At 39.9% G+C, this 26610-nt stretch overlaps 1 protein-coding gene across 1 annotated transcript in view; it reads right to left on the bottom strand.

Annotated features, from left to right (window-relative positions):
• Positions 1–26610, bottom strand: part of LOC124798977 (ATP-dependent RNA helicase DHX30-like) — a 310021-nt gene that overhangs the window by 140781 nt on the left and 142630 nt on the right. The window contains exons 9-10 of the mRNA XM_047262513.1: positions 25600–26009; positions 10361–10565 (exon numbers count right to left, since the gene is read on the bottom strand). Coding sequence (XP_047118469.1) covers positions 10361–10565; positions 25600–26009 — 615 coding nt within the window. The remainder of the gene's footprint in view (positions 1–10360; positions 10566–25599; positions 26010–26610) is intronic.

The raw sequence follows: 26610 nt of genomic DNA on the forward strand, positions 1-26610 counted from the left end.
ACCATTAAGTGAAATTTAGAATGTTTATACCCTAACTATATTGGTATTTAGTGACAGGTACTGATTTCGATATAACTACTGACCATTAGTATGACTGCTGAATGTGCAAGTACAACAGAATTTTGAACAGTACAACTTGAACAGTGCACAAGAGACGTTTAGTTGCAATAGAGTGAAGTAAAACTCCTGGCTCATGCAAATGATATAGTGTTGCTGAGTGGAACTGAGACATGTACAGATCTCTCAGGCAGTGCCAGCAAAATGGGGTTTTGATAACCAAGAGAAAACAGAATAAATGGAAATAGGTCGACTCATAAACCCAAATCCTTACTGGACATGTGGGTAGAATGGAAAACAACAGAATCACCAAAAAAACATTTGAAGGAACTCTCTAGGCAACAAGACCATTGGCCCGACCTCGTACAAGGTGGAAAGATGACACAGAGAAGGATATCGCAGCATTAGGAATTTCTGCAGGGTGAGAGAGACTGCTAGAGACAGAAGGCGGTGGAAGCAGATAGTTGATGCAGCGCGTGGTCTACACGGCCTGTGATCACTGAGGAGGAGGAGGAGGAGGAGGAGGAGGAGGAGGAGGAGGAAGAGGAGGAGGAGGAGAAGAAGTAGTACAGATTTGGAAGCAGTACACTTTGTATCTGGAAACATTTATTCTTTAAAACACTTATTTCAAGTAGTAGAAAACTTAATTCCAGAAGTGGAATGAACACGCTGTTATTTCAACGAAAATCCGATGTACTCTAGGGAACCAATCAATGCAGTCATAGTCTTTCAAAGTTTTTCTTGGCTGAGGCACTTTAGGTTTCACTCTAGATCAGGCAGCAAAATGTGTGGAGTTTATTGAGATGAAAGAGAGAATCTGTTGCAGCATCGTAACAACATTAAACAGCCATGCTGCTGCAAATTGCTTGTAACCTGGTGGTAAGAAGGGCAGGTAAGAAATGAATGTTATCATCATAAACAGCCATCCATACTTAAGCTCCATCATTATCAAGGTTACCCAGTTATTCAGATCATAAACCCTTCATATACATCAATATCTTTAACCTTCCGTCAGGCGCGGCTGTTCAAATTGATACACCTCAAAGTTCACTGTAAATTATTTGTCAACGAGTGGCAGCACTGACGCTTACTCGCTAGCAGCTAGCCTTTTCTGAACGCTTGCCATTGTTGTGTGCTTCAGCGTCGATACGACTGCTCTGTTGTCGATATATGTGCTGATTGATCAGTTTGATACACTGCGCCCGTTCGTGTTGCATTTCAACAATTCATTTCTTTGGTTATCAACATAGTAAGTAGTACAATGTTATTATACAATGTGTAATGCACTTATTTTCTTCTTGGACCATTTAATCGTCAGTTAAGAATTTTATAGGAATTTTATCATTTTAGGTGTGAGACACTTGATCATGGCAGGGTAAAGTAAGACGTACAACCTCCTTGACCCAAATCATGTTGCAGAAATACAAAAAAATGTTGTTCGAAGAGGATAATGATGAAGTTCAAGAGGATTTTGAAGATGAAGTAGACACAGATTGTGATGACGCTGTTGAAGTTCAGCAGGAAGATTCAGAAACAGAGGAAAACGACAGTGAAAACGACGAGGAAGTACTTGAAGAAAGCCAGCATTATTATACTGGAAGGGACAGAGAGACAAAATGGAATAAAGTTCCACCATCGCAGAGAGTACGTTTCAGGGCCCACAATATTATTCGAAAGTTACCTGGTCCTATAGGTGTGGCAAAAGCATTGAGAATGCCTTTGTAATGTTGGAATTGCCTCATAGATGACGACATTTTAAAAGCTTTCGTTGATTGGTCTTCTGTTTTTGGCTGGTGTTAACAAAAGTAGCAGACAAAGCTTAGAAGATATGTGGGGAAGTGATGGGGATGGAATTGAAAAATTTCGTCTCATTATGAACATAAACGTTTCAAATTCATCATGCGGTGTCTTAGATTTGACAATCATGTGACTCACGATGAAAGGAGAAAAGTAGACTAGATAACAGCGATTCGGGAAATATTTTCTCTGTTTGTACAGAATTGCCAGAAATCCTACACCCTCAGAGGAAACGTTACAGTAGATGAGAAACTTGAAGGATTACGTGGAAGGTGCAGTTTTCGCCAATACATACCTAGCAAACCAGACAAATATGGAATTAAGATATATGCTCTTGTGAATTCCCAAGTATTTTATCTCTATAATCTGGAAATATATGCTGGACTGCAGCCAGAAGCATTGTACCACGTTAGGAATAAACCTTCAGATGTTGTTCTGCAACTATGTGAACCAATTTATCAGTCAGGTCGAAATGTGACAGCAGACAATTGGTTTACTAGTATTGGTTTGATAGAAGAGCTAAGAAGAAAAAATCTTCCTTTTGCTGGGACGATGAAGAAAAACAAGCGTGAGATTCCTCTGGAGTTTGCTACCAGTAAAGGCAGGGCTGTCCATAGTTCACTTTTTGGCTTCAAGAAAGGCTGTACTCTAGTTTCCTAAGTTCCTAAAAATGGGAAGTGTGTTATCTTGGCATCAAGTTTGCATGAAGATAATTCAGTAGATACTGACTCTGGAGATAAACAGAAGCCATCCATTGTAACATTTTACAATAGCACCAAAGGTGGAGTCGACACTACAGATAAGTTGACCGCTTCATATAATCTAGCAAGAAATGTGTGCTGTTGGCCCATGGTCATATTTTATGCAATCATCAATATGAGTGGAATCAATTCACAAGTAATTTATTATGGCAACAACGAGAATTTTATCCGAAGAAAAGGATTCCTGAGGCAACTCTCGCATGCGTTAGTTCTACCTCACTTGGTTCGTAGATGCTTGGACACCTCACGAATTCACAGAGATCTTCAACTGTGGCTACAACAATATAGGCCAACGTGTGAAGAAGAAGCAGAAGACACAAGCAGAAACGAAGAACAAGGGACTGGGATCAAGAGGAAAAGGTGTAATCCCTGCACAGAAAAAAAAAAAGACTGACAAAATATTGTTGCAAAATGTGTCAGAAACCTATCTGTTGGATACACATTGAACCTTTTTGCTCTGAATGCAGAAAAATTCCACATTTGTTACCACAGTCAAAAAGTGACGATGAAACAAATGAATGAGTTGTAATATCATTGTTGTTCTGCTCCAGTGTCATAATAGCCTTTCTGTAAAGATAATTGTCATTAGTAATGTGTTTTATTAGTAAAATATATTAAAGAAGCAAATGAAAAAGCGAAGTTTTTATCATTTGTTACTAAAGCCCAACATTGACGATAAGAAATCTGAAGGATGAATATTTCTACTGCAGTTGTGCTCGTATGTCGTCTTTGCCATTCTGTAAATATATTTGGCACTTATAAGATGTTTTGTGAACAGAATTTAATAAATGATCATGTGAATAAACCGTGTGATCAATTTGATACACCGCGCCCGATCTCGACACCGCGCCCGACAGAAGGTTAAAGAGTGTCTCCTGTAGACACAAAACATTAAGGTATTTTCTGTACAAGGAATTCCAGTTCTCCAGTATGAATCCTGAATACAATCATACTCCACAGAATAATTAGAGATATTTTAATACTGACGCTTGTCTATGTGCATCTTTGAGGTAAGACCTAATAAGCTGCGCAAGCTGTCAAACTTGTTGAAGCAGCAGATGAAAGCGGCAGGCACTATAGTGCGCATCATTTATGACGGCGGCCGAGTTTAGGTTCGTTCTGCGCATCTGACGTCACAAAACACAGTCAGCCAATGAACAGAGAACGATGTTGCCAGATCTCGACTGCAGTGCAGAGCATGGATGAGTGTCTTCAGTCTTAGAAACGTTCAGTCATAAATAAAGTAATAGAACAAAAGCAATGTCTTGATAACAGACTTTTTTACAAAGTTTGGAAAAAGCATTCTTTATACCAATTGCTTCATATTCTATTAATTAATTAAACCAAACAAGCAATAAGCTTCCTAATTCAGGCGATAGCAAGGAAAGGTGTTTGTATCAATCTCACGAACTGCTTTTCCGCAATAATGAACAGCGGTAATTGTTTATTTCCTATTGCACTTCGACGAAGTGTGAGTAATTCATAGTCATACCAACAGTGTTTATCGGTATTTTGCATGACGTCTTAAGAGTCCTCAAAGAGTTTCACTGGCTGATGTGCTGCGTTAGTGTTATGGTAAAGATGTTGGGCTGCTAAGCGAAAGGTCCTGAGTTCAAACCTATTGCGGTGCTTAATATTTTCTTTATGTAAAAACAATACTGAAGTGTCTTACTTCACAAGTTTTATTCATTTGAATGCAATTTTTTGAAATTTCTAGTGCTTTATCTCTTCATTAACCCTTTCGCTGCTACAGAGATGTGCTCCCCGCATTCTGCGCTGTGCGTGCTTTTTTCATCACTGCACTGCTCGCCCGTGCACACACATGGTGTTCCGACTGCTTTGACACACTTCTCATTCGATTTCACATAAACTATTTGTCCCAAAAATATGAATAGCACAAAATTTTGAAGAGTTTGCAGAGGTAAAAGTCCATAGCGTATACTTTTCGTATGGTCGATTTTAGTTGCCACAATGTTGAGAATGAAATGTGCACAAGATACTTAAATTTCATACAAAATTTACTGTATAACAATATCTCATTTAATTTAAGTACCAGATAGGTGTCATATGTAATACTGAGAAATATTCCATCTTTCGCGACTGTAATAAAAGTTTTATTTACACCGGGCACATTTGGTTTTATTTTAAAGCACTTCAATCAATGAAAGGTAAAGCACATACACAATGGTACTCATGTTCTCTTTCTTGTTTTTGTTCCACAATCGCCGTTTTACCAATGGTATTGAAATATATTCCTCTTCTGCAACTGTAAAAAGCGTCTTATTTAGACCAGATGCGTTTTTCTCATTTGAAGCATCTTCAGTGGACAGTATTTTGTCTCCTCCATTGCCAAGTCACCTTTCGTGGTTTTGTGCTGCGGTAACACAATATTAAACGTTTGTGTCGGCTGATCAGTGTTTTAGCAAATAAATGCTGTCTGTATGTGCCACACACAAAAATTACATTCGACATAGCTCAGAGCACTTCACTGATAGACAGTATATTCAAGTCCTAATGTTTTTGTAAGTCCACAGTTTTGTTTAATGTATTTTGTCTACTTCCTTTTGATTGATTGAAGTGCTTTAAAATAAAGCCAAATGCGCCTGGTGTAAATGAAACTTTTGTTACAGTCGCGAAAGATGGAATTTTTCTCAATAGTAGATACGACACCTATCTGGTACTTAAATTAAATGAGATATTGTTATACAGTAAATTTTATATGAAATTTAGGTATCTTGTCCACATTTCATTCTCAACATTGTGGCAACTAAAATCGACCATACGGAAAGTATACGCTATGGACTTCTACCTCTGCAAACTCATCAAAATTTCGTGCAATGGTTTACTACATTTAATGCTGCACAATAACTGCGTTGAACATCGAAACAAAATTAAGTAATTTATGCGGGGAAAGTATCAGTCAAGAAGATAAGTAAAAATCAAATTTTTGAGCCAAATAGTTTTTGTGAAATCGAATGATAAGTGTGTCAAAGCAGTCGGAACACCATGTGTCTACACAGGCGAGCAGTGCAATGATGACGAAATCGCGCACAGCGCGGAATGCGGGGAGCACGTGTTGATAGCAGTGAAAGGGTTAATGCGGCTGTGGTGGCTTTACTTCATGAACTGTGCGCTCATGCCTAAACGTAAGTTTAGGAACTATACTATACTATGGTGCTGCTTCTCTTGGCGCGTGCGTCGTGTGCAACTGGTAACGCAGCAATCTCCCGCGTCTGGGTGGGCATGCGTGAGCCGCCAAGATAAAAGAATTGAACTACAGGAGTTGAGCACGCACATATAGCAGTAGCAGTTAGTTGATACACAGTAATTTAGTTTAGTTTCAATTTTTTTCCCACATATTTGTGCAAAGAAGTAAACTGTACCTGTGCATTTTACTGCATAGTCTAGTGTTTACCAAATTACTCTAAGTTTTTGTTTTTGTATAAATCTTAGTGCATATCCTTTGGTGAGGTGGCTTCCTTGTCTAATGTTTCCACTGACAGAAGTGCCATGTCACATGACAATGTTTAAATCTCATGTAAGTACACAATGTATAGATTAGGTCAGTGCATTTGCAAGAAGTTACTGTCGCTACATCCATTTTTAGTAGAGAAATTTATTTCTGTTTTAAGAGCTGCCGGATCTTTCTGGCTACTGCTCAAAGCTGTGGTGACATCAGGGTGCTGGTGATGAGACCTATGAAACCTTTGGAATCCCTTTGTGACCTGGTTGTGGCACTCTCCCAAAACAAAATATCAGACAGGTCCATGCTCACTCAAGAGCAAGTTTCAAACAGTGGTGGATTCATGTGTCACTGGGTGGAAGGCGAAAGAGGAAATGGGACACATGGCTGGCTGCTTACACCTCAGCAGCAGATACGAGGTGCTGCTCAGTGTTGATAATACTTTTGAGTCAGTTTGGGCTGCCTCTCCTGTGGGCCAGCAGCCAATCTTCCTGCCCCATCTGAACATGTGCAGGTATGCTAGTCATCCAATGTTAGGCATGTAATGCAGGGAAATAGCATACAGGGTGGGAAAAAATGTCAGTGGTGTGGACTTAGTAGGTTTGCTAGGGGGGGGGATCTCATCTGTGACATGGAGTAGGCACTGGCCGAGGCTACCGAGCACACTGGGTGCAACCAGCTGCAAATAGAAGCAAGCTTGAATGACACCTGCCATTTGGATTCAGAGGTCATCCAAGGCTCAAAGAATACACATTCTCACAGACAGTATACAGAAAAGGTTAATATGATACTACTTAAGTGCAGGAGCATCCAAAGGAAGGTCCCAGAATTAGGATCACTTATTAAACGTTACAATATCCAGACAGCATTAACAGAAATTCAGTTGAAACCAGAACCTAAGTTCAAATCGGAATATTTATCATAGTTTAGTCATGAATGGTGATGACGTATTTATTGCAGAACAGAACTCAATAACATCTAAAAAGGTTATCATGAATTCTGAATGTGAATTAATCTGAGTAAAGTTACGCATCAAAGATCAGTAAAAACAAATGGTAATCCAATGCTGTTATAGACCGCCTCCATCAGGAGCTTTAATGCTAGGGTGCTTGAGAGAGAACTTGCAGTATATAGTTAATAATTATCCTGATCATATTGTTGTCACTGGAAGTGGGGGAGGGGGGGGGGGGGTAGTGGACTTCAACTTGCTACGTATAAATTGGGAGAGTCATTGTATCAAAACTGGCACCAGAGACAGGGATTCTTGTGACATTATTCCGGATGTTTTGCCTGAAAATTACTTCAAGCAGACAGCTAGAGAACCAACGAGACAAGGGAACATCTTAGATCTCCTAGCAACAAACAAATCTGAACTTATCGAGTCAGTTAATGTAGAGATACACTTCCGTAATCATAAGACAATGATAGTAGCTAAGACTACAGGTTTTACAAGGTATGAAATTTTCACTTAGCAAAACTGATAGGATACAAACTGCAGAGTACCTGAGTAGTCAGCATCAAGTATTCAGTGAGAATGATGGAGATGTGAAGCACAAACGAAAAATATTCAATATGCCTTAGACAAGTATGTTCTGATCAAGGTCTTAGGGTATGGAGGAGACCCACTGTGGCTGAACAGTCATGTTAGAAAACTGCTACATAAACAAAGAGAGCTTAATCACAGATTAAAGAAGAGTCAAATTCTAGCTGATAAACAAAAGCTGAATGAAACAAAAACGAGTGTAAGGAGAGTGAGAGAAGTGTTCAATGACTTTGAAAGAAAATTTTATCAATCGCTCTGAGAAAAATCCCTAACAGGTTCTGGTCTTATCTAAAATCAGTAATCTGCTCAAAATCCTCTTTTCATTCACTCAGTGATCATATTGGTACCAAAACAAAAGATAACACATAGAAGGCCAAAACACTGAACTCAGTCATCTGAAATTGTTTCACTGCAGAAGATCCTAACATGATCCATCATATGAGTGGCATGCACTCAGATAATAAATTGCGGAAAAGCAACTAGAATCACTTAGTAGTAGAAATTAAGACCAGATGAGATACCTATACGATTCTCCAAAGATGATGCAAAAGAACTAGCTTCCTTTCTAGCAACAGTTTACTGTAATTTGGGAGCAACAAAGGGTACCTACCAACTGGTCATTCCAGTTTTCAAAAGGGGTTGTAGGACAGATGCACATAATTACAGACCTATGTGGTTGGTGTCTAACTGCTGTAGAATTACAGATTATATTTTGTGCTCACAAATTATGATTTTTTGGAGAAGAAAGATCTCTTCTGCAAAAATCAACATGCACTTCATGAAAAGAGATCTTGTAAATCTCTGCTCCCTCTGTTCCTTCATGAGCTCCACAGCACTGTAGACTACAACACTTAGGTTGATGTCATGTTCCTTGATTTCAGGAGGCCATCCAACACTATCCCACACTGCTAGTAAGTGAAAAAAAATTACACATTGATCAAGTATTGGACCAGATTTGCGATTAGATTCACGACTTCCTTGCAGATAGAACTCGACATGTTGCCCTTACTGGAACAGAACTGACAGATGTAAAGGTAATTTCTGGAGTACTGCAACAGTGTGATTTGACCATTCCAATAGAAAGTGTTGAAAGGTCTTTATGACTGTTTGCAGATGATGCAGTTGTCTATAGGAAAGTAGCAACACTAGAAGACAACATCAATTTACAGAATGATGTGCACGGGATTGATGAATGGTGCAGGCTCTGGCAGCTGACCCTGAAGTTCAATAAGCATAAAGCATTGCACATACACAGGAAAAGAAATCTACTACTGTAGAACTACATTAATGATGACAAAATGCTGGAAACAATCTCCACCATAAAATATCTAGGAGTAACTATCCAGGGTGACCTGAAGTGGAATGAGCACATAAAACAAATAGTCGGAAAAGCAGGTGCCAGACAAACTGATGAAAAATCATAAGGAAATTCATCCATGAAGGAAGTGTCATAAGCACACAGCTGATTGATTCTTGAGTACCATTCATCAACATGGGATTCTTACCAGGTAGGACTGATAAAAGAAATAGAGAATATCCAACGAAGAGTGGCACACTTCGTCACACTATTGTTTAGCCTCAGCAAGAGCTTTAAAATGATGCTCAATGAATTCCAGTGGGAGACAGTGTTGTGCAATACAGAACTATACTACTGAAATTTCAGGACACACTTTCAGAGGAAGAGTCGGATGGCATATTACTTCCTCCCACACCCATCTCGCGAAATGACCACAATGAGAAAATCTGAGAAATCAGAGCTATATGGAGGCTTACCAACAATCATTCTTCCTACATGCCATTCACAAGAGGAACAGGAAAGGGGGCATTAGTCAGCAATACCAGAAGTACCCTCCACTACCAGCGGTTAGATGGCTTGTGGAGTATGATGTAGATGTTAGAAGTACTTTTCATTCCAACTTATCCATAGTAATCCGTATTGGTAATTTAATGTGTGTGTTGAGCTCCATTTTGGAGTGGTCTTTGTCAGATATAGAAGATCTGTCCTCCAGTTTTCTTAAGTTTTCTTTCTTCAGTGCCTGTTATGCTTTGGCTGCCTTAAAAAAAATGGTATGAGTTAAGATGGGGGACACAAAGACACAACTGTTGTCATGTGATGGAGGCTTTATGCCAGATGCTGTTTCACTTTACATTGCCCTTTGTTTCACTGATAATAATCTTCAAAATTCCAAAATGTACAGTCATTGGTCCCTTGGGTAAGGGAAGGAAGTCGGCCATGCCCTTACAAAGGAACCATCCTGGCATTTGCCTGAAACAATTTAGGGAAATCACGGAAACCTAAATCAGGATGGCCAGATGTGGGAACTCTCATGTCATCGTAGTGTAGCATGTCACTAGATGAGCAGACAGAAAATAGTGAAGGTCATCGATGAAACTGAGATGGGCTGTACCATTTTCTGTAGGTTTTTCTAAGCAAAGACTTAATTAGGTTTTTTGTTTTTCCTTTCTTCAAGTTGATAATTAAAACTTTATGGCTACTCTTTTGTACAATTCTTATAAGGTGACTAAATGTTTAATATTTAAAATGTGTGATTATCTTTCATTACTTCATTCATAAAACCATAGTCTAACTTCATTATTATATAAAGACAGAAAAAATAAAATACGAATCGACTTCCGCTTGACAATCCTATTAACAAAAATGACTGGATGACAATACGTCAGTATTTCATGGACTAGCTTCACATAAACAGATTTTATTTATAATGAGACAACACATACCTTACAATACAAAATAGTTTTTTCCAGTGGAACTCTCAGTACTTCTGGAAGGGGATAGTCATCCATAGATTCAAAGTGCTTTTTATCGAAGAGATGAAAGCTCTCGCCTGGCTGGAGGCGACCAGCTCTACCACGTCTCTGTTTCACATTTACTTTTGATATCCATCTGTTGCCTATGCTGGATGTTCCACTGTCACTGCTTAACCTGAAAACCATTAAGCCAGTCAAGCATACATTTTTGTGGTTACAACAGATCTGTGCTGGTATAATAATATTTAAATGGCAGCACATGTGAGTTTTTGTCAGAGTATGAATAGCTACGTGTGGTGGCATCTAAAGAAGCTGCACATACAATACACCCATAATTCTTACAACATCAGAGAACGAAAGTTGCAACTCACCATACAGTGGAGATGCTGAGTCGCGATAGACACAACAAAAAGATTCACACAATTATAGCTTACAGCCAATAAGGCCTTTGTCAGCAATACATACGAGCACGCGCACACACACACGCAAATGCAACTTGTACACACGTCTGCAGTCTCAGATAACTGAAAGTTGTGTGTTTAGTGTGGTTTCAGTTATCCGAGACTGCAGACGTGTGTGCAAGTTGCGTTTGCATTTGTGTTTGCATGTCTATTGCTGACAAAGGCCTTAATGCCGAAAGCTATAATTGTGTGAATCTTTTTGTTGTGCCTATCGCGACTCATGATCATCTCCATAAAGTGAACAGCAATTTTCCTTCTCTAATATTATTATATTCCATCCTGGATTTACCAATAATTCTTATGTAGATATTTTCTTGTAAATTAATACAGATATTAGTTGTCAGGATATAAAAATGAAAAAGAAGGAACAATGCTGACATTTTGATACAACTAATGCAAGGCTTTTATCCAACTGGTGCGGTCATGAAGTGTAAGGTTTTTGCAGAAGACACTGAAAATATGACAGTCAAAACTACATTTCAAATTCAGACTGATCTATACACGAGGACTATCTGGAAAGTAAGCTCTATTTTCATGTAGTGTGTGAAGTTGAGAGGAAGCAATAATTGAACAGACACTATGACGACTCGTGCAGTCGGTCAGTGCTCTTGAGCTTTACTGACAGGAATGTCCAATTGCTTCTTGTTCACCCACAGTAACCACTCAAAATGCAAACTACAGTTAAAAATCCCATGAAATGTGAACTCCAGACTGCAATAAGATTTTTAGTGGCAAGAAATCTCAACATAGTGGACATTTATTATGACATACAACATACAAACGAAGTATGATAGGAGAATAGTTCTGCATTAGTAGGATTCTCTGTTTAAGAGTGGAAAGAAATACTGCCATCATGATAACTGTGAAATAGTCATTAGGCATATTGCTGGCACCTGTTACTGACACCATAAAGATGCTCCTTGCCATTGGAGCATAGATGGCTACACCAATCAGACAGCCACAGAAGTTCTCTGCTTCACCATCAGTGGCCTGTCTTGAAATAGACCAACACACAGACACAAGAGAAGTTCTATGCCAGGTTACATTCCAGTCAATGCCTAGTCCACAGCAAGCAGCAAGAAGGGTAGGGTGTCCGGTGATAATAGATTGAGACAATTAGACTCTTCAAGTTAATCTGAAAGTCCCTGTAAGTGTTTGTAAACTGTGTCTTTGAACAGTGATACAAGGAAGTTTCTACTGAACGAACAATGCTTAAAAAAAATTCTACTGAAAAGTGTTTCAAGTTTTATTAGCAATGACAGTTTATTTCATTATAAGCGTTAGACTGGTTTTGTCAATGTACATAAACATACCTACATTCTGACAAATGGTCACAGAAAAGAGGAAGTTGTATAATGACAAACAAGTGCTCATTTAGCTGTTCTATTCTTAAATTTTACATGTGCAATAGTCATGTCATTTGTCACCTGTTCAGAACCCAATTCATTGTGTCAACCCGTCACAATGACAATGACGACAACATGAGTAATGACCACCGACCTCTAACCACCATCTAACTAATACAGATAATTAACTACAAAATTTATGAAAAAAAACATTTCATGATGTATCAAGTACAAATTTTCTGCATATTTAATGTAGTGTTTTGCTCAATATAATGGGGGGGGGGGGGGAGGGAGGGGGGAGGCGGTGCGTTGGGCACAGGAGGTAGGGTGACGAGGAAAGGAGTGGGAGGAGTAGGAGAGGTAGGGAGGGGAGATCACGGGGAAGGGGAGATGTGAAGTGTTACATGCTGTTTAGGCAAACGACATTTCACACTCCTAGTCTCTTAGAAGGAAAGATGATCGTGACAGAAAAATATTAAGTAGGGAGTACGTCGCGGAACACTTTCCGTGGGCAGGTGTTTCTTTTCTTATCTGCTGAAATTAAATGTGAGGTGTGGAATACAAGAGAACTGCAAGGTGTGACAACAAACTGCTTTACCTGCCGTGGCTGAGGCCTTTTACGCTTTGGCGTCGCGGCTTGCTTGTGGCTTGACTGTCAAGGAGCAATCACACTCATGAAGAAAGAAAACAAAAGACAAGATGGTTATGTAACAAATAAAATATGTTCTCAATATAATAGAAGGAAACATTCCACGTGGGAAAAATTATATATAAAAACAAAGATGAGGTGACTTACCGAACGAAAGCGCTGGCAGGTCGATAGACACACAAACAAACACAAACATACACACAAAATTCAAGCTTTCGCAACAAACTGTTGCCTCATCAGGAAAGAGGGAAGGAGAGGGGAAGACGAAAGGAAGTGGGTTTTAAGGGAGAGGGTAAGGAGTCATTCCAATCCCGGGAGCGGAAAGACTTACCTTAGGGGGAAAAAAGGACAGGTATACACTCGCACACACGCACATATCCATCCACACATACAGACACAAGCAGACATATTTAAAGACAAAGAGTTTGGGCAGAGATGTCAGTCGAGGCAGAAGTGTAGAGGCAAAGAAGTTGTTGAAAGACAGGTGAGGTATGGGTGGCGGCAACTTGAAATTAGCGGAGATTGAGGCCTGGCGGATGACGAGAAGAGAGGATATACTGAAGGGCAAGATCCAATCTCCGGAGTTCGGATAGGTTGGTGTTGGTGGGAAGTATCCAGATAACCCGGACGGTGTAACACTGTGCCAAGATGTGCTGGCTGTGTACCAAGGCATGTTTAGCCACAGGGTGATCCTCATTACCAACAAACACTGTCTGCCTGTGTCCATTCATGCGAATGGACAGTATGTTGCTGGTCATTCCCACATAGAATGCATCACAGTGTAGGCAGGTCAGTTGGTAAATCACGTGGGTGCTTTCACACGTGGCTCTGCCTTTGATCGTGTACACCTTCCGGGTTACAGGACTGTAGTAGGTGGTGGTGGGAGGGTGCATGGGACAGGTTTTGCATCGGGGGCGGTTACAAGGATAGGAGCCAGAGGGTAGGGAAGGTGATTTGGGGATTTCATAGGGATGAACTAACAGGTTACGAAGGTTAGGTGGACGGCGGAAAGATTCCGGGACTGGACCAGACTCTGAATGTGGCTCTCCAGCAGGGATACGACTTCCTCAAATCCTGCCCTGAAATGAGATCCATCCTTCATGAAATCCTCCCCACTCCGCCAAGAGTGTCTTTCCGCCGTGCACCTAACCTTCGTAACCTGTTAGTTCATCCCTATGAAATCCCCAAATCACCTTCCCTACCCTCTGGCTCCTATCCTTGTAACCGCCCCCGATGCAAAACCTGTCCCATGCACCCTCCAACCACCACCTACTCCAGTCCTGTAACCCAGAAGGTGTACACGATCAAAGGCAGAGCCACATGTGATAGCATCCACGTGATTTACCAACTGACCTGCTTACACTGTGAAGTCTTCTATGTGGGAATGACCAGCAACATACTGTCCATTCGCATGAATGGACACAGGCAGACAGTGTTTGTTGGTAATGAGGATCACCCTGTGGCTAAACATGCCTTGGTACACAGCCAGCACATCTTGGCACAGTGTTACACCGTCCGGGTTATCTGGATACTTCCCACCAACACCAACCTATCCGAACTCCGGAGATGGGAACTTGCCCTTCAGTATATCCTCTCTTCTCGTCATCCGCCAGGCCTCAATCTCCGCTAATTTCAAGTTGCCGCCACCCATACCTCACCTGTCTTTCAACAACTTCTTTGCCTCTACACTTCTGCCTCGACTGACATCTCTGCCCAAACTCTTTGTCTTTAAATATGTCTGCTTGTGTTTGTATGTGTGGATGGATATGTGTGTGTGTGCGAGTGTATACCTGTCCTTTTTTCCCCCTAAGGTAAGTCTTTCCGCTCCCGGGATTGGAATGACTCCTTTACTCTCTCCCTTAAAACCCACTTCCTTTCGTCTTCCCCTCTCCTTCCCTCTTTCCTGATGAGGCAACAGTTTGTTGCGAAAGCTTGAATTTTGTGTGTATGTTTGTGTTTGTTTGTGTGTCTATCGACCTGCCAGCGCTTTCGTTCGGTAAGTCACCTCATCTTTGTTTTTATATATAAATTCATTGTATATGTTTATTAGTTTCATAAATATAGATGTACCAAATCGGATGATTCTTTTTGATACATCTTGTATATTAAAAATATGGTAGGCAAGCTGTGCTCAATTGTTTCTTCATGTAATTAAGGAAACAAAGAAATTCTGTGTTGCAACTGATAAAAGAATGGCAAACTGATAAAGAGTATTTTCACAGCCGATCAGAAATTTAGTGATGGACCACCTGTGTCACTCTGAATGATAAAAATGCAATGAAAAGTATAAAGGGATATCTGTTACTTAATCCACATACCATGATGAATAAACGTTAGAGCCAAATCCAGTTCTTGGAGAGAATTCCAGGACAACAAGCAGAAGACAAGATAAGTATCAACGTTACACAACCCATATGAACTGTTCACATTTCATAGAGTTTAAAACTGCAGCAAGTTCATATCATTTTTGATGAAAATACGTTTAGCTGAGAATATAAGAAGATGCATCACAAGTTTGTTTAGTTTTGATTTAAAAAAAGAAAGGAATTGTCTACACTACTGCAGAAACTGTAATTTAATTTTTTTATTTGGAGTGTTCCCATGAGATTAACAGTTTGTGATTTTTTGCATTAAACTTGGCTTCTGCGGCAAATAAGGATTGCTCCTCTTTGTTGATGTTAAATTCAACCTCTGGAAAAATGTTAAAATGATTATTTTATTTATGCTCAGCACCTTACCACTCCTGGATTCTAGCTCCTTACCATCTCACTGGAAGCGTAGGTGGTTTCTGATAGAGTGGTGGACTTCTGATCTAGTGTTCTGGTAGGAAAAAAGTAGTGTCTTGGCAAGGTGTACTGCTTGTTTTGTGTGATTTCAGGTGATTGCAAGGGTGGAATTGGCCATGGACCAGAGAACTGTGTTAGGTATATCCTACCCGACTATAAACCAGCTCCATTATGAGCTTGGGATAAGTGGTCCACCCAAAGAAAGCAGTATAGTCAACTTAAGCCAACACTTCTGTGGTGCATAGGAGCGGTGCCTCAACATCAACCACCACCTCAACATCGTGGCTGGCACTGCTGGAGAGTTAGGTGATGCCAACACTGTGTGCTATAGTTTGCTATCTGGTGTGCAGACGAATACAGAGTTACTGCAAGGCAGTATGCCTTTGCAGTTGCATGTTTATGGGATTTAGGCACTTTTGTATTATTTGTGTAACTGCATTCAGGAATTAAGTATCTTAAATACCGATCTAAACCAGTCCCTCTTACTAAAGAGATGTGCAACACTATTATACAGTAACAGCTTGATTCCAGTTTGACGAGTTGGCCTCTGGATGTAACCTGTCTGAAACTGAGCAGAATTATGGCTGAGGCCATGGATAAAGCAAGTCAATGGTCGGTTTCTGTAGGAACTTGCTAGAGGAAAATTTGTCAAGTAGAATTAAAAATGAGTTGGCCAGCCAGCCATGTCGGCTCTTTGCCTTAGTGTTATCAAACTGGAGGCAGTAAACAACACTCTAGAATGCATGCATCCAGGAGATTGGACACACATTCCATTCGCTAATGAACCAGATACTTTTGCTGAGTTAGATAAATTAGTCGAAAGTATAGAAAATACTCTTTTTGGCAATGAAAGATGCAGCATTTGTTAATGTAGGTTGGAATCATTTGCAGCTAAAAACATACTTCCTTATAAAAAACCCAAACAGGTGACATTTAATAGCAGAACACATTTTCGATGCAATCGATCAGATATTTTAGTGCAGGACTGACCAGTACCCCAAGAGAGGGTACAATCGAATGGATACCATTGGGTGGCACATCACGGTAAGAAGTGCTAGGTGGTACTGCAAGCTGTAACAGGGTAAATGCTGTTTCAACTCAAGTTTGTCTGTACCACATAAAATCAAGGGCCAGTATGTACTTAACTAGACTCGAGTAGCAACTTCTCTTCGCACAATTATCATATTCAGAATTTTAAACCTCCTCCTTTACAAAAAGTAATGAAGCAATGTCTTACAGTAAACAGTGAGTTGTTGGTTGTGTTGAGGGAACTCTGTTAATTTGAAGATTCAAGGGCTGTTGTGGCTGACAAAATTTACTGTTATCAAGAATCTGTCGACAGATGGATTGCTTGGTTTCAGTTTTTTAAAGAAAGCAGTATGTATTCTAGGTTACGGAAGCAGAAGTTCCTTTTTCACTTTCAGCCTAACAAAAAGGTATTTGCTGTGTACTCATAATTATATTCAAATGTGAATAATGTCAAAGAGAAAATTGCCCGTTTTAATTTTGTCCCTCTGTGTGAAACTGAATCTCACCAACCGCTGAAAGAACTTTGGGACTTCACGATGTGCTGACTGATAAATTAGGAGACGGAGATACAACTGAGTAAAAACTTAGCTCACTGATCAAATCTCTGTTCACCAAGCCCCTTATCAATTGTCTCCTCCCAAAATGAAAGAGTTATGTAAAATTATCAGTCGGTTTCTGGTGGATGGTGTGATTAGGCTGTCAGTGCCTCTGTATGCTTCACCTATTTTTCTGGAACCTGGTTGATTGCCAAAAGGTAGTATTAGAACCAGTACTGTTACCTAATTTCCATAACTGTTTTACTTGGTTTTTGGGGGGCTCAGTGTTTTACCATACCAGATCATCAGGCCCATCATCAGATGCCACTGGCTGAAGAGTCAAAGCCCCTCAATGCATTTTATACTTACTGGACTCTGAATACAATCTTGTACTCATTGAGCTAGCCACCATTGCATCTGTGTTATCGCATTTGCTGGATTCAGTGTTAGGGGAGCTTAAATTTCAGTGTGTTATTTAGACCACCACATAATATACAGTGAGATCTTCACTGAACATCTGTATCATTTACGTCAGGTTTTGCACAATTTACACGAAGCAGAGTTGACACAGAGTGTGAAACCTTCTCAGGTAAATCTCGCCCACTGGGAGATGATATTTTTCGGCATACTGTGTCAGCTGATCAAATCATGGTAGATAAGAATACCACTAAGGCTATCTATTAGTTCCTTTGCCTAAAGACAAGAGGTGCATGGCTAGATATATAGGAATGGTAATTTTTTTTTTAAATTTATTGCTAATTTTGCTTAATTGGCCGCATCTCTGAATCAGATACACTGAAAAGGTAAAAAATTTCAGTGGATTAAATCCCACCAATCTGTGTTTGACGTCTTTAAGATTACTTTTGTCTACTGGGCAGATCTTAGCTGTCCCCGATTTTGCTCATGAATCTATCAAACTGATGCCTTCACAGCTGCAATTGTCATCTGAAGTCAAGTAACTGCCTATGTGTTTGAGGCCTTGGCTGTCTTGTTTGGACTCAAGAAATTTCATTTCTATCTTGAATACAAATTATGTGGTTGGAAATAAGTAAATAGGCTTTGACCCGGGTATTGGCCGAACACTGTAAAACAGTAAGCGTTGCCCACTGGGTCTTAGAATTTCCACCTTCTGTTTTCAAGTGAAGCATATCAGAGGTACAGACGACCAAGTAGCTGATGCTGACAGTTACATGTCCTAATGCAACTCTAAAGTTGTTGAGATGCTGCACATTTGCCAGAAATCTATACGAGTTTCAGCTTTACTGAGAGAGATCACATACTGTTGGGTAAGTTGAAAGAGGAACAAGACGAGGAAGCTCAATTAAGGGACATCAAGTAACAGTCTGGAGAAAGTCAACATGTGCTGGGTTATTGCATCAATGCCTCTTCTAACCATCTCTATGAAGGAAGGTTCAAGATTTGTCTTCTGAAGGAACTGATTCAAGTGGTTTTTAAATACTTTCATCAACCTCCATGCGGGGGACATCTTCGTGTTTACACAACCACCATCATGAAGATAAAATAGCATTTAACTTGGCACAATTTTAATAGCAACATAACACATCTAGTCAGCCAATGCCAAGCATGCAAAATGTCTAAACCCAATTCTAGAACCCACAAGGGCAGTCTGCATTCCAGTCAGGCAGAGGATCCTATGAATGAGCTGTTCATCGACTATTTGAGGCCTCTAGCCTGTACTAAAAGTGGAAACCAACACATATTTGTGGTGGTTGATGCATTTTCTTATTTTCTTTGATTGCTTCTGAGGAAATATCTAATAACCAGTGTTACCTTTCGGCACCAGGCCAAAATGTTTTTGACATTTGAGGCACCTAAGATTTTAGTGAGTGACAATACACTGGCCTTTTTGTCCTGGGAATTCAGAATGTTTTGTTTTAATAGTGCAATTTCTCATGTCACGACCACCCCATTACCCGCAGTCGTCATTTGCGGAATGAGTTATCGTAAGTTGAAATCAACCCTGCTTACTTTTCATGGCCAGTCTCAGATGAAGTGGGATCAATCCATCAACTGGCGTAAATTAACATCTAACACAGCTGTGCATGCAACCCCGAGAACTATACCCACCAAGCTGATGTTCTGTTTCTAGCTAACTTGCCAGCATCAAATCTACGGTAACCCCCCAGTGTTGTCCTTTAAGATAAGATGGCAGAACTGAGTAATGAACACATTCTTATCTGTACTTTTGCTTGCAGAACATCTTGGGGGGGGGGGGGGGGGGGTTTGTTGCCTAGCTACGTTTCTCTGTTGTCATAGTAGGTGGCACCTCTACCAGGACTTAACTGTGCATGCAACTCACACTTGAGTTCTGTCTGCTGGGGGTTGACAGTCTCAGAAGGAGTCTCTCTGGGCCATGACCTGAGATTGTTAGTTGTGGAGGGTCTGTCTGCTGCATTATGATGGCAAATGTTTGCTTTGGGGAGTGAGCCCTTACTTACTGGAGAGTCGCCGCTTCCCTCTGTCGGCACAATAGCTGGCACTACTGTGTAATTCAACTTGGCCTGTTTCCTGTTGTCTTGGCTGGTGGTTGTGACCAGATACACTATTCTCTATTCTCCCAGGCCTGACATAGGAGTAACTGAGCACCATTTTTTTGTGCAGTTAAGTGTCTGCTGCAGTTCATGAAATTCCTGTGCTTTTGCTACTGAATTTTCTTTAATGGTCTTACCACAAGCTGATATGGATGATACTGCTGGCTGTAACAAGGATGTATCCAGGTTAAACATTTATTTGACTGTAAGGGGGCTTTCATTTTACCCTGTTCTTTTTTTGAGTATCTGGTCTAAAAACACTTTTTTACCTGCACTATTCGTGCACGTATTTTCTAGGTTTATGTATCTTTGAAAGTTTTAAACTGATCTAGAAAGATCTGTTTTTACCTGCAGTACTGGTGCATGTATTCTCTAGCTTTAGGTATCTTTAACATTTTTCATTTCAGTTAAGATTAAAAGGTCCCTGTGTGTTTTAATTTATTTACTTACGTAAATTCTACTCTGTTAACCCGAAGTACTTGGGGGCAAAACTGACTCAGTTCTCTGCTCTCATGTCCTCTGAACATGGTTGGAAGCCTGTGTTCTATTTGTCATTTACATGTTACCTAAATTTAATGTACTTTCTGTCTTTGTGCTTTCAACATTGCAGGACAGTCAGTAATCATGATAATCTAATATATAAGAAACTATCAGCCTCATCTCCATGGATACCGTGTGGTGGGAATCGGGAGCTCACATGAAACTAAGTAGGACTTAGTTTCACGCAAGCTCCCGAGGCCTACCGCGCAGTGTCCACGAAAACGAGGCTGATAGTTTCTTATATATTAGATTATCACGATTGCTGACTGTGCTGCAAACTTAGTTTCATGTGAGCTCCCGAGGCCCGCCACACGGTGTCCATAGGGGCAAGGTGCACGCCAGAACTTAAGTTAAGTCCTGGTGTTGACTTAGTACTTATGTACTGCATTTTTAAAATGTGACTACGCCTATTCAGGCTGTTTTAGTTTTATTTCTAGATCATGCTCTCTTAGACAAATTATAGATGCAGGTATATCTTCTGAAGAAGGCTCAATTAGATGGGCTGAAACCTAGGTAAAGGTTGGTTTCATTGCCGCAATCGAGGCTGATAGTTTCTTTACATACTTTCTGTTTGTTTTAGAATCTGTACTGAACTGAGCAACTGTTCAGGATGTGGGAGGAGCTCAAGCCAGTTCATCTGCATTGGCTACTACTTGTATTTCAGCCCCTTTACTTGATTTGGATTTGTCCCTTGTTATTCTTGTGAAAAATTGCTTACGTTTGCCGATTTGCTAATGCTCACTTTACTAATTTATAGCCTGTATAGAAATAAACATCCTGCTTTCTTGAAAGTTTTGTGTAATGTTTAAAGTGTATATGCATAGTTGTCTTTGTAATACTGATATCTAAGTAGCCACAACTATTGACAGACCCAGCAAATTTCGCAACAGCGATTTTCTAATGTTTATAGCATCAAAACAGTTAGTTTGGTTTTAATTACATAAGAAGGAATCCTCTGTACTATTGTAGAAGCTATAATTTGCATTTCTTATTTGGGATGTTCCCATGAGCTTAATGGTTCATAATTGTTTATGTTAAACCTGGCCTCTGTGGCAACGTATGGCCTCTGGTCAATAAGTTAAAAGGATTATTTTCTTTATGGCTCAGCACCTTACCATTCCCAGATCTTAGTGCCATACCATCTGAAGAGAGACAGAAAGAATCCATATAAAATTATGTTGAAATGCAGTGAAACGTGTGTACGGCATGTTTGGCTGAGTCCTCTTTTAGGGACTTTGTCAGTGGTGATGAGGTCAACAAAACATTTATTCCCCAAGTGAATAAAATGGATTATATCTGTTAAACTGAAGGTGAGCATTGTAGATGACTGTTCATGTATAGCAGATATTTTTAATAATTTACTTTTTACAAGTTTAACAAAACAAAAAGTAATAAAAAAAAAAAAAAAAAATCAGCAAAAAAATGAAAGATACATCTGCAATTGAAAAGTTATTAAAGAAGTAGATGCTTTCACGTGTCTAGGAAGTAAATTAACCAAGAAAGGAAATATCAAGGACGAAATTTCAGATAAAATAGAAAATTGTTTGAGATTCTATTACTGTTGTTGTTGTTGTTGTTGTGGTCTTCAGTCCTGAGACTGGTTTGATGCAGCTCCCCATGCTTACTCTATCCTGTGCAAGATTCTTCATCTCCCAGTACCTACGGCAACCTACATCCTTCTGAATCTGCTTAGTGTAGTCATCTCTTTGTCTCCCTCTACGATTTTTACCCTCCACGCTGCCCTCCAATACTAAATTGGTGATCCCTTGATGCCTCAGAACATGTCCTACCAACCGATCCCTTCTTCTGGTCAAGTTGTGCCACAAACTTCTCTTCTCCCCAATTCTATTCAATACTTCCTCATTAGTTAGGTGATCTACCCATCTAATCTTCAGCATTCTTCTGTAGCACCACATTTCAAAAGCTTCTATTCTCTTCTTGTCCAAACTATTTATCGTCCATGTTTCACTTCCATACATGGCTACACTCCATACAAATACTTTCAGAAATGACTTCCTGACACTTAAATGTATACTCGATGTTAACAAATTTCTCTTATTCAGAAACGCTTTCCTTGCCAGTGCCAGTCTACATTTTATATCCTCTCTACTTCAACCATCATCAGTTATTTTGCTCCCCAAATAGCAAAACTCCTATACTACTTTAAGTGTCTCATTTCCTAATCTAATTCCCTCAGCATCACCGGACTTAACTCCACTACATTCCATTATCCTCGTTTTGCTTTTGTTGATGTTCATCTTATATCCTCCTTTCAAGACACTATCCATTCCGTTCAACTGCTCTCCCAAGTCCTTTGCTGTCTCTGACAGAATTACGATGTCATCGGCGAACCTCAAAGTTTTTATTTCTTCTCCAAGGATTTTAATACCTAATCTGAATTTTTCTTTTGTTTCCTTCACTGCTTGCTCAATATACAGATTGAATAACATCGGGGAGAGACTACAACCCTGTCTCACTCCCTTCCCAACCACTGCTTCCCTTTCATGCCCCTCGACTCTTGTAACTGCCATATGGTTTCTGTACAAATTGTAAATAGCCTTTCGCTCCCTGTATTTTACCCCTGCCACCTTCAGAATTTGAAAGAGTATTCCAGTCAACATTGTCAAAAGCTTTCTCTAAGTCTACAAATGCTAGAAATGTAGGTTTGCCCTTCCTTGATCTAGCTTCTAAGATAAGTCGTAGGGTCAGTATTGCCTCACGTGTTCCAACATTTCTACAGAATCCAAACTGATCTTCCCAGAGGTTGGCTTCTACTAGTTTTTCCATTCATCTGTAAAGAATTTGCGTTAGTATTTTGCAGCTGTGACTTATTAAACTGATAGTTCGGTAATTTTCACATCTGTCAACACCTGCTTTCTTTGGGATTGGAATTATTATATTCTTCTTGAAATCTGACGGTATTTCGCCTGTCTCATACATCTTGCTCAGTAGAGTTTTGTCAGGACTGGCTCTCCCAAGGCTGTCAGTAGTTCCAATGGAATGTTGTCTACTCCGGGGGCCTTGTTTCGACTCAGGTCTTTCAGTGTTCTGTCAAACTCTTCACACAGTATCGTATCTCCCATTTCATCTTCATGTACATCCTCTTCCATTTCCATAATATTGTCCTCAAGTACATCGCCCTTGTATAGACCATCTATATACTCCTTCCACCTTTCTGCTTTCCCTTCTTTGCTTAGAACTGGGTTTCCATCTGAGCTCTTAATGTTCATACAAATGGTTCTCTTTTCTCCAAAGGTCTCTTTAATTTTCCTGTAGGCAGTATCTATCTTACCCCTAGTGAGATAAGCCTCTACATCCTTAAATTTGTCCTCTAGCCATCCCTGCTTAGCCATTTTGCACTTCCTGTCGATCTCATTTTTGAGATGTCTGTATTCCTTTTTGCCTGCTTCATTTACTGCATTTTTATATTTTCTCCTTTCATCAATTAAATTCAATATTTCTTCTGTTACCCAAGGATTTCTACTAGCCCTCGTCTTTTTACCTATTTGATCCTCTGCTGCCTTCACTACTTCATCCCTCAAAGCTACCCATTCGTCTTCTACTGTATTTCTTTCCCCCATTCCTGTCAATTGCTCCCTTATGCTCTCCCTGAAACTCTCTACAACCTCTGGTTCTTTCAGTTTATCCAGGTCCCATCTCCTTAAATTCCCACCTTTTTGCAGTTTCTTCAGTTTTAATCTACAGATCATAACCAATAGATTGTGGTCAGAGTCCACATGTGCCCCTGGACATGTCTTACAATTTAAAACCTGGTTCCTAAATCTCTGTCTTACCATTATATAATCTATCTGAAACCTGTCAGTATCTCCAGACTTCTTCCATGTATACAGCCTTCTTTTATGATTCTTGAACCAAGTGTTACCTATGATTAAGTTGTGCTCTGTGCAAAATTCTACCAGGCGGCTTCCTCTTTCATTTCTTTGCCCCAGTCCATATTCACCTACTACATTTCCTTCTCTCCCTTTTCCTACTACCAAATTCCAGTCACCCATGACTATTAAATTTTCGCCACTCTTCACTATCTGAATAATTTCTTTTATTTGATCATACATTTCTTCAATTTCTTCGTCATCTGCAGAGCTAGTTGGCATATCAGCTTGTACTACTGTAATAGGTGTGGGCTTCGTATCTATCTTGGCCACAATAATGCGTTCACTATGCTGTTTGTAGTAGCTTACCCGCATTCCTATTTTCCTATTCATTATTAAACCTACTCCTGCATTACCCCTATTTGATTTTGTGTTTATAACCCTGTAGTCACCTGACCAGAAGTCCTTTTCCTCCTTCCACCGAACTTCACTAATTCCCACTATATCTAACTTTAACCTATCCATTTCCCTTTTTAAATTTTCTAACCTACCTGCCCGATTAAGGGATCTGACACTCCACGCTCCGATCCGTAGAACGCCAGTTTTCTTTCTCCTGATAACGACATCCTCTTGAGTAGTCCCTGCCCGGAGATCTGAATGGGGGACTATTTTACCTCCGGAATATTTTACCCAAGAGGACGCCATCATCATTTAATCATACAGTAAAGCTGCATGCCCTTGGGCAAAATTACGGCTGTAGTTTCCCCTTGCTTTCAGCCGTTCGCAGTACCAGCACAGCAAGGCCATTTTGGTTATTGTTACAAGGCCAGATCAGTCAATCATCCACACACACACACACACACACACACACACACACACACACACACACACACACACAACACAACACAACACAACACACACACACACGCTTAGGTACAAAATATTCATTGCAGAAAAAATAGTTTTTAGAGTTATGTGTGTAACTCTTACACCTACATCTTGTAAGTACCTCTTGAAGCAGTTGGTAACGTTATCCACAGCCTCCGAGTACAATTACTAACTCGCGAAATTTTTTACCAACAGTCCATCTAAGTTTGAATGTAACAGGAATATTCACAAGTACAACACTAGAAGAAAAATGATCTTCAGTAGCCCTGAACAAATCTTACTTTGGCACATAGAGTGGTGAAATATGCAGCTACAACACTTTCACAACCTACACATAGAAATAAAATGCGTGACAGATAGTAGGTGTGTTTCCAAATGAAGATGAAAGAGATTCCTCCTTAACAACTCCTTCATATTACAGAGGAATTCCTGAGTAGGGATAATAAGTCATTAAACATTTATTTAATTCAATGTTCTATGTTTGCTGTGATGATGCGTTCCACATCATAACATTTATTGCGAATTTCATCTATGGAACAAGTAACTAACTATAACTACTAGCATTTTTTAACCAGTAACTTGACAGACTCACCTTTGTTCCCTGTGTAATCCTGTGTCCACAACATACTTTACATCATTCACAGTAATGCTTGTTTCTGCAATGTTTGTTGCAAGAATGATCTTACGAATGCCAGGTGGTGGTCTGCTGAATATTTTCTGCTGGTCAGTATAAGAAATTCGAGAATGCACAGGCACAACAAACAGTTCACTTTTATTCATTATTTTGTTCACCTTTTCCAATACTGCTTTTATGTCTGCCCAACCAGGCAGAAAGCATAATATTGCCCCTTCACCTTTGTTTTGGTGAAGCCAGTCTATTACAGTACACACAAGATCTACATCTACGCAAGGCACTGTTGAATCAGGTAATTTTTTCAACACATTTTGTGAAACAAGATCATCCAAAAAATGTTCTGTAACTGGAAATGTGAAGCCCGGTACCTATCAACAGAGAGAGAACAGGGAATCAAAATCTTATTGATAAATTAAACATGTTTAAAACATAGGAGGAGGATTCCAAGGTAGAAGTGAACCAGAAAGAGGAGAGACAAGACCACCTTTGAAAGGGCTGAATAACCAATCAAGGACTTCCAAACCTCTAAAGGTGCAAAAGATTACATCTGAGAACGGGCAAGCCATGGATAGGGTTCTAGGCACAAACTTCACAAAATGCGAGCATTTACAAAGAAAAGGCTGACACTACAGATCAATTCAATATTACATTACAAGAGGAATGTCTTCAAAAGTGGGCCATGGTGCCTTTTATGTCTGGGTATAGCTGTGAGAAACCTTTACACGTATGAGCTTGCTCTCACTGAGAGTTATGAAGGTAATGGTAAGAAACAAGCCATAACTGAAGAAATTAGTTTCGTGGCAATAAAAGGTGTTCTGATACTGTGACAGAAGAGATTCCACTCAAGATCTAAGGAAGAAATGTCTCAAAGTGGTTGGCTCTGAGCACTATGGGACTTAACTTCTGTGGTCATCAGTCCCTGTCTCAAAGTGTGTGCTGCTGTATATATATTGGTCTTTATGTACAACT

This window comes from Schistocerca piceifrons, chromosome 5, assembly GCF_021461385.2.
Source record: "Schistocerca piceifrons isolate TAMUIC-IGC-003096 chromosome 5, iqSchPice1.1, whole genome shotgun sequence".
In the NCBI taxonomy this organism is placed as follows: Eukaryota; Metazoa; Arthropoda; class Insecta; order Orthoptera; family Acrididae; genus Schistocerca; species Schistocerca piceifrons.